General features: G+C 40.9%; 2 protein-coding genes across 11 annotated transcripts in view; both read right to left on the bottom strand.

Annotated features, from left to right (window-relative positions):
• Positions 1-9,521, bottom strand: part of phldb1a (pleckstrin homology-like domain, family B, member 1a) — a 30,361-nt gene extending 20,840 nt beyond the window's left edge. For 7 of the 10 annotated variants that reach the window (XM_035952802.2, XM_055017295.1, XM_023280209.3 and 4 more), the window contains exons 1-4: positions 5,395-5,551; positions 3,557-3,655; positions 2,669-2,792; positions 1,492-1,662 (exon numbers count right to left, since the gene is read on the bottom strand). In XM_035952802.2, coding sequence (XP_035808695.2) covers positions 1,492-1,662; positions 2,669-2,792; positions 3,557-3,655; positions 5,395-5,397 — 397 coding nt within the window. In that variant the 5' untranslated portion in view covers positions 5,398-5,551. Of the gene's footprint in view, positions 1-560; positions 849-1,491; positions 1,663-2,668; positions 2,793-3,556; positions 3,656-5,394; positions 5,552-8,953; positions 9,106-9,350 lie in introns of those variants that run through there. The other 3 variants (XM_035952803.2, XM_035952804.2, XM_035952806.2) reach the window with 3 other exon arrangements.
• A 2,902-nt stretch (positions 9,522-12,423) lies between these two features.
• LOC111575212 (histone H2AX) lies at positions 12,424-13,073 on the bottom strand. Its single transcript, XM_023280198.3, has one exon. It carries the CDS (start codon positions 12,981-12,983, stop codon positions 12,555-12,557), a length of 429 nt encoding a protein of 142 aa, XP_023135966.1. The 5' UTR covers positions 12,984-13,073; the 3' UTR covers positions 12,424-12,554.
• Positions 13,074-13,985: the final 912 nt, after the last annotated feature.

The following is a 13,985-nucleotide window of genomic DNA, read 5'->3' as shown; positions in this document are numbered from 1 at the left end:
AGAGCAGAGCGTGTTCGTAGAAAGCTGTCAGTGATGTATTAGTTATCAATTATCAGTTTTAACAGTGCCAATGCTATTCACATTACCATTAAACCTAAAGTACAGCTCTAAAAAATAAGTGGGCTAATGGTTAATACGTAGTTGTTTGTTGTTTTTTATTGTTAAAATTTAGTTGTAAGTTTTCTCACATATAAACTAAACAGAGGCCTAAATAATTCAATTTAGTTTTAGAGGCCACAGTGCATGTGTGGTGTGTATGCAAGCAATGTCAGGATTCTGTCCGGTTTATTAGCATTAAATAATTTAAAAACTGGGAGGAGTGAGTGAAGACCAGTGTATTAGTACGGTTTAATTTAATTTGTTTTCACTGCAAACAACCATTCAGCCTGGAGAATATCTTCTCTTGTTGTTGATTTGTCTTGATACAGAACTCAGTCACAGTCTTTGAAAAAGTTTCCATATTATTTGACTATTCCTGTTGTCCTGTCTTCATGCTCCCAAACATTAGGCAGTGTGTTGACTAGTTAATTACCATAAACACACTGACTAGTTTAACTTACATGTAATTAACCAGTGAATGGCATCAACTCCTTATTTCCCTGCATTTCTGGTGTCTTTGAAGTGTGCCTGATAAAGTATTTCCACACACGTAAGTTTAATTTCAAAGTATTCCACAGGTGTGTTATTTCATCCTTTAGAGTCCAAAGTGCTGCAACATCGTTCCGTTAGATATAAATGAAACAGTTTCCTTCATTCCTTGGTAGTTTCATTCAGAATGTTGATTGTCCTTTGAATGCAGCAAAGTCTGAAGTATTCCTGATCAGCAGCTGCTGCCTCCACACACACCGGCTTCAAATGACATTTTGCTGTAGCTGCTGGCTTGAATCCCATAGAGAGGGGACTGAGGGGGGAGGGACTCTTATGGCTTTTTTACATCCGGTACACATGTTACTGGAAGGACACGAGACTGTTGCTATTGTGAAGCTGGACAGTGTTTGTGTTGGCTTTGCCTCCAATTACGGGCTGTCATGATGTCAGATTTTCATTACACAATTATGGTGGCCTAATGAGTTAAGGTTATCACTGTGATAGTTATAGAAAATTTGAAAAAAAAAGTAAAAACAATAATGAATTACACACAAAATGAAAGTGTAGGAAACCCAATAGTTACTGGTGCTGAATTCTTTCCAATGATACCACATTATTGACATTACATCAGTATTATGTTTTAAGAATATCATATTAATCATCAGTACCTAGACTTTTTAATACTCAGCAGTATATTTTTCAAAGTTTTGTGTGACTACAGTGGGCTACAGTTCATCAGTATGACTGCTCAGATTAAGAAGACAGTTTTTTTTTTCAATCATGTTGTCCTCCAGATCACTTGTAATCATTTAGTAAGACAAAACTGCTAACTGTAATTAAATATGTGAGTCCAGACGAACTGCCTTTAGCACCAGCAGTCATTTAATCCTGTGTCTGTGCTACCTTGTGTAAGGCGATAGGGCTTGGTGACGGGAAGGCCGTCCACAGAACACTGGTTCCCACATGGGTACAAGGTGATGCTGCCTGCCTGGTTGTCGATGTAGCAGTGGTGAGCTGCGATGCCGGGGCCCTGCAGGGGGATATCTGTCCCCTCGCTGCCCAGTGTGGTTTTCCCTGCAACCAGAGAAAACATTTTCTCAGTACTGGAGAGCCGCATGGACCTGAATACTTTTGTGATGCATAATTAGGTCTGAAGTTCAAAGCCGGCAGGGTCTCAGGTCAAGGCCTCACGGGCGGAGTCACGAACAGTCAACATGTGAGTGAATGTTGAACAACAGGTGTTAGTGTACAAAGATGTGCTTAGCTGGGCAGATGACAGGCATGTTGTCAGTGGAATTAATACAACCATCTGCAGCTATTATTTATATATATATATACTGTGCTGTAATTTGATTATCTGTTCTATTCTGTCACTGACTTAGAGCGAGAGATTTGGCTTGACATAAACACGTACTATTTATTCTTATTTGATAGCACAGAGGAGGTACAGCACAAAGACAATCCCAGAAGGCTTTTCTCTGGGGCGCCACTGTCACACCCTCTGCTCTGTCTTCCTCTGTGATGTTAAGGCTCAGTGAAAGACAAATGGTGCAAGAAAATCACAGGCAGATGTGCAGATAGTTGCCACTGTGGCTCAGCATGAGAAACAACAAGATGGTTAGAAGGTGATGTGTCATCAGTTTTTGTCAGTACATCACTGTTGGGAGGTTGTACCACATCTTAATTAAAGAACAATTGACTTATTTTGGATAATTCGCTTACAGAAGTGTCTGTATTTCTTATGGTGCTAAGATTACAGTGTCTATAGTCGGTACAGAGAGGATGTCTGGGTTTTTACACAAACTGCAGTTTACAATATAGACCTAAAAGCAGGCTGAACTTCCTGATATAAAGCACCACTTACAGTTATAGTCACTGTAATGGTGCCTCATAATTAGGATTTAACGCGCTGCTGGTGAAGTTTTATGGTATCTATAAAATGAATAGTGAATAACTTTTACTTCTTTCGAGAGAATTACCATCATTTTAAATTAGTACTCTGTCTTCAGCAGTTTAACGAACCCAAAGACATACTCACTCCCCTCAACACACAAACCCACAAACACAAACAGGTCGTCACCTTCCAGCAGTGGCAGTAAAGTGATGGCTGTGCTCAGGCGTCCACTTCCCAAACTAACCAGGTGGGGGCGCTCTGCCTGGACTTTCAGAGACTTGCCTGTTTCAATCAGGTCTAAAGGAGTGTTCTGTCAAAACAAAATCAATTGAAAGACATTATTACATGATCCTGAAACCATTAAGTTGCTTTAAACACACTGCATATGGATCGAATTTACACATCTGAAGAGTCTCGTGAGGTTGGCAACGCTTTGTACTAGACATTGAAAGTGAAAACTACATGTATGAACAGCTAATATGATATATAGCAAACAATCAAGATGCACAAGTACTCAGTTGAAACTGCAGGCCTTCACTCAGAAATGTGCATTTTTAGTTTTTTTTAACCAATAAATAAGATACAGATTATAGATACAGATAAATATTACAACTCTGATGATACAATGCAGTTAAAATATTAAGAATACAAAATTTTACCATAGAAGTATGCAATATGTCTGTATTATTAACTACAACAGCTGCCCAATGCTTATTATCTTTCGGTAAATGCAGTTTATGGTCTTTGAAACAGCACTGTGTACAACCCAGATGTTTGTCTGCTGCAGAAAATTGTATGACGTTAATGAAAGATTAATTATTTAAAAGTCAAAGTTATTTGCTGAAAATGAAGGCACATACAATCATTATTCAATGACAGAAATACAGATTAAACTACCCTCGCTTGTCTTTGCATTTAAAAGCTGTAGAATTAACATGTGCTATAAATACACTGTAAAAGGTGGCAGATTCTTTAACTATGTCATTTGAAGGTGATCAAATTGCTAAAATATAGCTTTTAGAATCATATACTTCTCACAGCGGATGCTACTGGTAATCAAAAAAAGCGACTCACCTGTAAGACCTGGTGCATCTGTCGTCCATGTTCCCCTTTAGTCCTGCTCACGCGCTCCATGTCTGCAGGACTGTCAGAATTATCTGACACATGAAGGTCCTGAAGCAGATAGAGAGAGAGACAGCAGCAGGGCATGAATGGGAGCTCTGGGAATACTGCTACTACAGTTGTACTACAATGGGAACAGTGCTTTCCTTAGAAACTCTTCTGCCCCAGTTGTAAGCCCATGTGACCAAACCGTTGTACGGAGTAATTGTTTCTCCAGAACTATAGACAAAACGGTCCGTCAAGAAAGCTGTCATTCATTTATACCTCAGCCTAGCACTGATTTTACAAGTTAGAGAATGAACACAACAATTCCAAGATGTAACGTGAGCATCACAAAAGTGGCTTTGATCCGCAGTACAGCAGGAGGTGTGAAGGCTATGCAGGTGTGTCGAGGTCAGATCTCCGCCTCCTCTGACCGTCATGAGTCACTGTGACTCACACAGATCTTACAGACAGACACTCTCCATGTTTGCAGACAGATGCTGCAGATTAGATCCAGCTGTCTGCTCATCGAGAGGGAAACAGCCGAGGAGCAGACGTGCCTCAAACAATCACCAGCAGCCTGCGTGACTCACCGTATTTTTCTGCTAAAAATCTCCTTGCACTATCACACACATGGGTTGTTTGTTGCCTCTGCCTACCAAGCAAAACTGGGGTAGACACAACTGCACACTATCTAGTGTCTGTTATGTCTACCAAGAATGAAACTTAGACTTTACTACATGTCATAATTTACATGTCAGAGGAGAGCTGTGAGCCACTGGTGCCAAATAGAGTCTGTGAAACTCTGCTGATGGGATTCACATTCCCTGTTTGCAGATGATTTGTGTTATTTTTATTCTCGTAAGACCATTTAGTGTGATGTCTCGTTCTGTTTTTTTTTTTTTTTTTTATATATATCAGCTTTTTTCCCACCAGTCTGTGTGTCACAAAATGACAACTCATTCACACACAGGCCCATTAAGTCTTATATCATAAACAAATGCTTGAGCTCTTTGTCGCTCCACATTGTCATCACCGATCAGTCATAATTCTTAAAGAAACGGCCAAAAACCCTCCCCAGCTGCCGCGCTCTCACTTTAGTTCATGGCGTTTGAGACAAACAGGGCGTTCAGTCTGCGTCTGATGTCACTCCAGACGAGGCTGCCGAGGCGAAACCACACATATCTGACAATCACGTCCAGTGTGTGAGTCTCAGAGGGCCCAGTGACACAGAGAACACACCGTCCCCTCTGTTCCGGCTCTGACACTGGACCCCTCACGCCTCTGCTGTCAGCCCACCGGCTGTCAACACTGGCCCTCTTTGAGCCACGCACTCAGACACAGGACAGCAGAGTGGGCAGGCTAATGTGTCTCTGTCTGTCTGACTCACACACACACACACACACACATATGCACACGTATGCTGCTGCTCCCACAAGCCTCAGTGATTTAACGTACACACCCAGGCCGGAGAACGGTTTTTAATGCTTGCAAATGCAGGGCCTTGCACTGTAACCTGTCATTACGGAGGCAGTTATGCCCTTCAGAGTTGCCATGAGCTTCTGAAAATAGATCCCTCCAGCTCCACAGTCTGAGCTGCTACTTTTAAAGAGAAATCACTTCTACAGAGAGTGAACACTGACAAACAATACCAGAAAAAAAGAAAATACAGTAAAAAGGTTCACTAAAATAAAAAAAGACAAATCCTTACTTTGTGAGGGACAACATAAACTTGTAAACACAACAGTGCTGCCAAACTCAAGCCCTAGTGCAGTTCCTCCGTCCGCTGACAGACATGCAGCTCTTACCATCTTTCTGCTCTCACTGAGTCCACACAGCTACATCCATGGCTTTGACTGAAGATTATTAACACACAGAGCAGTGTCCACATTGTTGTGTATGTCTTGCGCCGTGCTTTTTTCATTGACTCTCTGAGTTCCTCTGCTATTTCCCTCCTCCCAACCCCTTCTCCTCCCCATCCCGGTGCAGAATTACATCCCACAGTTACACGCAGCAGAAGGAGACCAGACATCGGTTCTGCCCTCCAAAACTTTTATTGATTCCCTTTCTCTCTTTTAGACAAATAAACCCTCTGAGTGGAAAACATCCTGCTCAACTCCTACTGGGTTGATTGAAAGTTCAGATGGACCACACCAGGTGACAGAGAGGGCCGGGCCGCCTCCTCGGTTCTGTCTATGGGTAAAGCAGGTGTTAACAGTCTGATCCATGAGGGGAAGAACACGTGGTGTAGGAGTAGGAGATGGAAAAGACCTTGTGTCCTGTGACTTCCTGCTCCTAGCTGTGATGTAACAAACTGGGAAAAGGGTATTTCCACTCACAAACAATTTATGCTTATATCAGAGTGGTTTATAAAGTATCCACTGTCCTCAGTGCAATAGTCATGATTGGACGGAGAAATACTACGTTCCACAGGAAGAGAGCGAACACATGTGAGCATCTTCTCAGATGTCCCACAGGAACTATTTGGCTTTCAGACAAACACAGAGAGTAGGAGAGAGTGGGAGAAAGACTCCGCTATTGATCTCTCAAGGCTTTTCCCATGGTTGGGGGCCAGAGAGGAGAGGGAGGAAGTGAAGCAGATGATGACTCACTAAGGAAAATAAAAACAAACAGGCAGCTAAGTAACCAGATGGATTGTAGACTGACTGCAAAGTCTGCAGAGAAGGTCGAAGCTGTGAGTCAGTCGTCCTCGGAGATGATGTGGAGGCTCCAGCTGAGGGGACAACATTTACTGACGGACCTTTAGTTGGGGATTACGCATGAAGATTTAATCACTATAGCACACCAATAAGGAAACGCAGCAGATGAGAGGAAACAGTCGTCAGTATCTACTCTACAAAATTTCATAATCAATTAATGCAGTTATTTTTAGGTTTGTGGTGATGGAACATCTTGTTTCATTTTCTGTAGCACATACTGTATATTAGCAATGATTGAAAGTAAAATAACGAATATTGCTATAGTAATACTAAAAAGTTAAAAAAAAAAAAAAATGTAAAAGTCAAACTATATAAAGACCCCAAACTCAGTACACTGTTAAAAAAAATACGGAATTTTATGGAATTTTTCCTTTTTAACTTTATTATTTTTAGATACACAAAAAACAAAAAACTACAGAAATAGACTGGATTTACACGTCTAATGTGAAATAACATTTAAAACCTGTAACTGTGAGTAAGTATTAAAATTCCATGATGATAAAAAGACTGATTATATACATTTGTGCATTTATCATAAATTCTACAATATTTCCTTTTTATTTTTAATAGGTAAATTGTGAGATACTTGATGTTTTTTTATTACAAAGATTAGAAATAAGTACTGAAACAGGAACTTCATGAAAGTCAAAAAAATGTCTCATATATATCATTATTATATATTTTAGGTAGTTTTTATACATGTAAAGATCCTTCATTAAACATTTATTTAAATTATGCAATATTAATGTGTTCTCACAAACATATTTTTGGTGCCTCAGTTACCACAATATTGTGAGGGTTTTTTGTTTTATTTTGTCTTTTACAGTTGTTTTTTTGTTTGTTTTTCTTTCAATGTATTAATAAGTTATCAGAAAAAAGTAATCAGAAAGAAATATATCCACTACCGTTCAATATTTCCTTTTTTCCCATGGAAACTCACACTTTTATTCATGTGTTGACATAATTACACAAGGGTTTTCTAATCATCAGTTAGCCTTTTAACACCATCAGCTAACACAATGTAGCATTATACCACAGGAGTGATGGTTGCTGGAAATGTTCCTCTGTACCCCTATGTAGATATTCCATTAAAAATCAGCTGTTTCCAGCTAGAATAGTCATTTACCACATTAGCAATGTCTAGTCTGTATTTCTGATTAATTTAATGTTGTCTTCATTGAAAAAAAATGCTTTTCTTTCAAAAAAAACATTTCTAAGTGAACCCACACATTTGGATGGTCGTGTATATTTATGTATTTCTTAATAATAACTAGATATAAAATAACTTTATCGTCCCTTCAGTGCTTCAGATATAAGGTGTTGGCTGAGAGCCTGAAGTGACGGTGGAGATGCCTCAGTTAGGTTCTGAGCACTCTGGGATCATGATGAAAGTTCAAAGCTGTAGAGGATGGGACACCTGCCAGCTGCACAGTCAGTAGCCGCAGTCATGTGGATGATATTTCTTCAGGCTTGACCTTGAAATCATTCTGATCAGAGACTCCAACTTAACTGTTTACATGGGCGTTCTGATAACATGTGCAGTTTACATGCTGCAGTTTACATTTATTTATAAATGTTTACATAGTTTTTAGGCGCTAACGTTTCCTGTTTACATCGCTCTTCTCAACCTGATTGAAAATCCTTTCTGATCAGGGTGGCCTGTTCCGACTGACGTGGGTACATGAGACATTTTTATTCAGATTGGGCTTATATTCTGATTAAAAGTGGAATATTGGGGTTCATGTAAACATAGATAGTGTGAAGGTTTCCTCTTTGCATCGGTCAGGTTGTGTGTCCTGCAGTTACACACTAATGCTGTGCAGCAGATGTGTGCAGGTCTGTGCAGTGTGTCTGGGCATGACAGTGGGCAGGCGGAAGGACGGAGGATGGTAACAATCATGCAAGTGGTGGCTCAGCCTTAGAGATCAACAAGCATTCAGGCTGTTGATGGCTGATGAGAAACAGCTCACTGCTCACCTCTCTGCTCGTATGACAGCAGGGACTTCCTTGAACTAAACTGAGGCTCTCAGTCAGTGTTTCCTCTCACAAATCCAGCCTCTTCTGCTGACACTGACAGGTCAAAACACGACCTTTGCCCAAACCCTGGCCCACATTTAAATTTGACTGAGGCTTGTTGTGATGGGACACAGGCTGCTGGAGAGGCAGGAAAGACCATCATGAAGGAGGAATGATAACAGACTGATTTACAGATGGGTTAGAGAGATGAATGTCATCTGCAGCACAAACACGGACACTTTTTGCAATATTATCCTAACCTTTCTTGTTATACAGCAACACATTAACAATATTCACACACTAGTGGCATTTGAATCTTCATATTTAGCCTTTGTTCTCATACAATGCAACAATAATCTGTACAGAAAGAACCGACTCACATCATGTGATCAGTCAGACGAACCAGAACAAACAACAGGAAACCGCTGATATTCCCCCAAAAATTTTTCCTTTGAGTCGCCCACCAAACAGATGTTCTGCTCCCTTTCTCACATCTGTCTCTCATAGCTTATCAATATTTCAACATCTGCAGAGTAAAGCATACACACAAACAAGCTGTACTCCCCATTCACATGAAAATTAAATGACACTAAGTTTTATTTTAGCATTTTAAAGTTAAACATATACTCACTCAGACACATGTGCACCTCACAATCCTGTCAGAGAAATACTTCATCATCCTCCATAATTCCAAAAAGTCCATTTTCTCACACACACACATAAAAGTGTCCATTCACAAAGCCAGCTGGGTTTGGCTCCTAATCTTTACTCTCTGAAACCAGATGACTTCCACCTGCTCCCTCTCCAAGTTGAAAATGGCAGCGATTTAAGATTGTAGCACTGATAATGATAATATGTGAACTCTGTCACACACACAGCATGGTGGGCGAAGAATAACTGGGTCATATTAGGCTCCCAACAGCCACAATAGCCCCATTATCTTCTTTCTTTCTCCCACTTTCTATCCCCTTGCAACACATACACACACACACACACACAATCAAGCAAATATTTTTGTTTCTCATTACCCAGGCTGGCGAGGAACCGTGTCTTGTCTGTGGAACGATTCAGTCCAAAGATTGAAAACACAAGATGTGGCATCCTCCCAAACTTTTATGTGAAAAGTCTTCCAGTTTTCTTCTCGAGGATGGAAATGTGCTGCCCTGTCTTTGCTGCTGCTGAGTTACTTTCAAAGTGAATGTTTTCGGTGCATCTTTCTGCCAGGTCCACCCATCTTTCCAGCCCACTCTCTCTCTTCCCACTTATCATTCCTTTTCCCACTCATCTGCGTCCCTGCATCGCTCTGTGTTCCCCACAGAGAAGATCTGTTCTTCAGATATCCAGGTTTTTTAGATTACAAGTGTCTCCTCTGGTTGCTTGAATCAAAACTCTGCTTCACTTTTCTTGTGAAATTGACTTCACTAAACAGGAGTGCACTTGATTTTCATTCATTTATAGTGCAGTGAGCACAAAAACTTACTGGTGAGCTTGTAAAACTTTCCTCTTAGTGTCCCTGATTTAGTTTAAATGGCACTTTTTTGTTCCATTCACTACCTCACCAGGCTGTAATTAACTAAATACAAAAAAGGTGTCTTCTGGATGACATCATTTCAGACTTGCATTGAACACTTGCAGAGTTATAGCCAATGTTTGTTTGCGCCTTTGAAAGAAGCACGAGTGTCCCAGACGTGCCATCAACCCAGCAATTCCTCACATCTCTGCTTCATGCCTGCAATCACAGAAATACCATGAAATGACTAAAATTACTGTTAACCAAGTGGTTTCCTTCGCCACGAACAGCTGAAAAGAGCCGAGCTGGTAAATTTAGAGCCTTTGACAGTGTTGAGGAAATTACAGTTATCACACAGCCAGTGGACACTCATGTTTTTCCTTTTGGGCTGGAATTTTTAGCCTGGATGTTGGTGTTGGACACGTTGTCAAGGCCCGAGTAATTGGTTCAGCCTGTCCTGGGCTCGGTTCAAATCTGTTGCGTCATGCTGCTTTTTGCCACTAGTAAAACAGCCAAAGCAGACAGAAATAACTGCGCGAACCCCTCCTATGGAAAGGTTACGGGTGATTTTAGATGTCTGAGGTGTGATGAGAAAACAAGTAATCTGCCTCTACAGATGATTTAAAATTGTTGTGATTTACTGTGAGACTGGTGGCACTGATGCATTAAGACAGTTTTTCTATATTTTACCTTCTGGTTTTAGTGACGACTTTACATTATTCATTTAGAGCCGGAAACACTTTCATCAGTGTGCATTGAATGTGAATATGTTGGAACAAAAAGTGCAGTGAACTGTCCTCACGTGGTATTAAATGGAAACGCACATGGGCATCAAAACATATGTATAGCCCACATTTTCAGACATGAAATAGTCGACCCCTACTGGTGAAACCAGCGAATGGCACTCCGTTATCATGACCACCGTGACTGCTGAGGCGTTGTACTGTCTGTTGAGGTGTCATTTCTTGCTGGATGCCATCATTTCTGTTTAAAAGTTTCAAGATAATGGGAAAAATGTGATAGGTGAAGGGTGGATTTACCTTTTTTTGCTGGCAACTATTGGTTGGCTTATTATGTTGCATCCTTAATGTCCTGTCGACTTGTCTTAAGAGTAATGACGCCCTTTTGCTACCTGTCGCCATTTCCTAATGTGTAAATCACCCAGCAAAGTGAAGGTTGAGGTGGAATTCGCCAACCTTTTCTGATTTATATGGTAATGGGCTATAAATTGTCAGTTTAATATAAATATATATTCTTTCTATTTATAAAGACAAACTGCCAGTTAAGAAGTGTTTTGGTGGACTGTGTGTATTTAAAAATGCTTCCTGTATTGCTGCATGCTTTGCCACTTACAAGAAGTGGGTGGAATCAGGTCATTACATTACATATCTGTGTGGTCAGGTGTGGGATGCCAAGATATAACTTTATGCAACAAATTCCTGACATGAATGGCAGTTTTATTGTTTTCTTTTTCCCAAGCAAAGAATACTTTAGTCAGCTGATGCTTAAGGATTTGCCCTGATCCTCTGAACCTCATCACTTTCAGATTTAACAAAATACTTCAAATGTGCTATAATAGTTTGAACTGAGGCAAAATGGTAATTAACTGTAGACCCAATACTCTCCCAGACTCACACAAAATGAAATACTGCAACTTTAAATGCTGCTGATGACCTTTCAGCAATTGCTGCAAAATGTAAATGCATATCTTCTTTTAGACAGTGTAATTAACTAAATGACTCAAATTTCTTCTCAGTGATAAGCCTGCAGAGCAGCACTGACGTCTTTGTGTGAGATGATTGTTTGTTTCATCAAATGAAACAAGGAAACACCTGCAGCTCCATGCAACAAAAACCGTTAACATGTTATGCAGGTTTTTACCACACGTGTGAACAAACACTATATTCAGGTCACTTGTACTTCAACACAGCTGCTTTAACTAATACAGTCCCAAAATGCTCAACAGTTTGCCTCACCTCTTAAAATAGGATACCCTATCTTCAATTTAACAGGAACACCCAACTTAAATTAATACCACATATTACATCAGCCCATCAATAAAATCCACTCAAGTGTACTAGGTTTCAGTATTTGTTGAAATTACTTTAGAGATGTGTTGATGCAGTATTGTGGCAACTACACTGCAGAACCAAAAACGTGCATTAATCAGAACTGATAAATTAATATAAGGTAATGTATTTTAGACTAAATTGGTTGTGGCTAGGTACACACAACTTGGAACCTTAGCATTATTTCAGTCTAACAAAACTTGCAGTTCAGGTTTTATTTCCACTTAACAGAAACTTAAGGCAGCTTGCACAGTCATGCTACAAAGAACCAGATGATCAAGCCATGGTACTGCAGCCCCTGGCACATGAACCAGCCGTGCATGTTAAGATGAGGCCAGGCTCCCCCGAGGCATGCAGCTTAAAGGCCTGTAAAACAGGTAACTAATCTCACATTGTATAGTACGTAAGGCCTGTGAAGGTCTGACCAGTCAGCTAAACACAAATGCACCGGCCTGACTAGCAAACCCTCCTTTACAAAACTAGCAAGTAGCATCTGTTAGCCCGAGTCAACGAACAATAACGGCAGTTTTTACAAAACAAGCGTTTATTAAATTAAAAAAAACATGCCAAAAGTCAAGACAGCTGGTTGCTCTTTCATGAAGAGTGGGCGGCCCTTAAAAGGGCCTTTGGGTTTAAAGTTATTAGCCAGAAAGCTAATACTCCTGAGACTGAGAGGAGGCCTTCTTTCCCGCCTTGCCGGAGCTCGGTGCAGACTGGCCGGTCTTCTTGGGCAGCAGGACGGCCTGGATGTTGGGCAGGACGCCGCCCTGAGCGATGGTCACTCCGCCGAGCAGCTTGTTCAGCTCCTCGTCGTTGCGGACAGCCAGCTGGAGGTGACGGGGGATGATACGGGTCTTCTTGTTGTCCCTGGCGGCGTTGCCGGCCAGCTCCAGGATCTCAGCGGTGAGGTACTCGAGGACAGCGGCCAGGTACACTGGGGCCCCGGCGCCCACTCTCTCGGCGTAGTTACCCTTGCGGAGCAGTCGGTGGACACGACCCACGGGGAACTGCAGTCCGGCGCGGGAGCTGCGGGTCTTGGCCTTGGCGCGGGCCTTTGCTCCGGTTTTGCCTCTTCCAGACATGTTCGGTAGTTAAAATGATTTCTTCGATCGGAGTCCTACAAAACTAGAACCACGGGCGACGATGAGATAGAAAGACGTAGCTACACAACCTGGTTATAAACCCAACGAGTTGTCCCGCCCTAAACCCCGATTGGTTGTTGGAACAAAAGTAGCCTGATTTGATTGGCTGTAAGAGAGCAAAGCGAACAGGAAGCTAGTGGTTATTGGTATAGCTGCTCTGGCCTTCGACTAATCACATTGGCCGCTAAGAAACCAACGAAGATGATTGGTTGTTGTGTTTCTTGCTTGCGGTGAATGGGTCACAAAGGAAATGGCGGACATAGAAGACCAATCCGCTGTCTTCCCCCCAGCTTTAAATTTTGGCGCTTGTTGTACAAGCCCTGCAGCAAAAGTTAAAAAGGATTAAATTCTGACTTCACTTTCCATTGCTGTCACATGAGAAAGCTGCTTTAAATAATTCATCATGTACTAACAACGTGGTTCTGACATCTTTGCATTGGATCAATAGAAAGAGGCACGTATTGAAAACATACAAAAAACTTAAAAGTAAAAACAATTAAAAGGTCGTTTTAAATATTTTAAAATCATTTTCTTCTGTTATGTTAAGTTTTATTGCATTTTTATTCTCTACTTTGGTATACGAAAGAAATTCATCATGAAACACACAAAACCCAGGTTTCATCTTCATATACTTCATATACTTTGTGTACATAAACGCAACAATATTATTAACCATAAAGTCATATTTGCTGCAGAGATTTTTTTCTAAAATTGCAACCTTTTAATAAAGCAAATCATGTGCATCAAACCATAAAGCTATGTGGATGGAAAAAAATAGATGAATCAGCAGTTTTTGTGTCATCTCAAAACACAGTCACTGGTTTCAATTCCAAATCTTTGTCATAGTACTCCACTGGATGGATATATTCCATTTAAAGTCTAAAATGGATTCAATTATTCATCCACAGTGAAGTGTCCCAGCTGCAGATATCACACCCTCCG

This window comes from Amphiprion ocellaris, chromosome 14 (assembly GCF_022539595.1).
Source record: "Amphiprion ocellaris isolate individual 3 ecotype Okinawa chromosome 14, ASM2253959v1, whole genome shotgun sequence".
In the NCBI taxonomy this organism is placed as follows: domain Eukaryota; kingdom Metazoa; phylum Chordata; class Actinopteri; family Pomacentridae; genus Amphiprion; species Amphiprion ocellaris.
The sequence above is the reverse complement of the archived record's forward strand: the minus strand, read 5'-3'. Positions and strand labels throughout refer to the sequence as shown.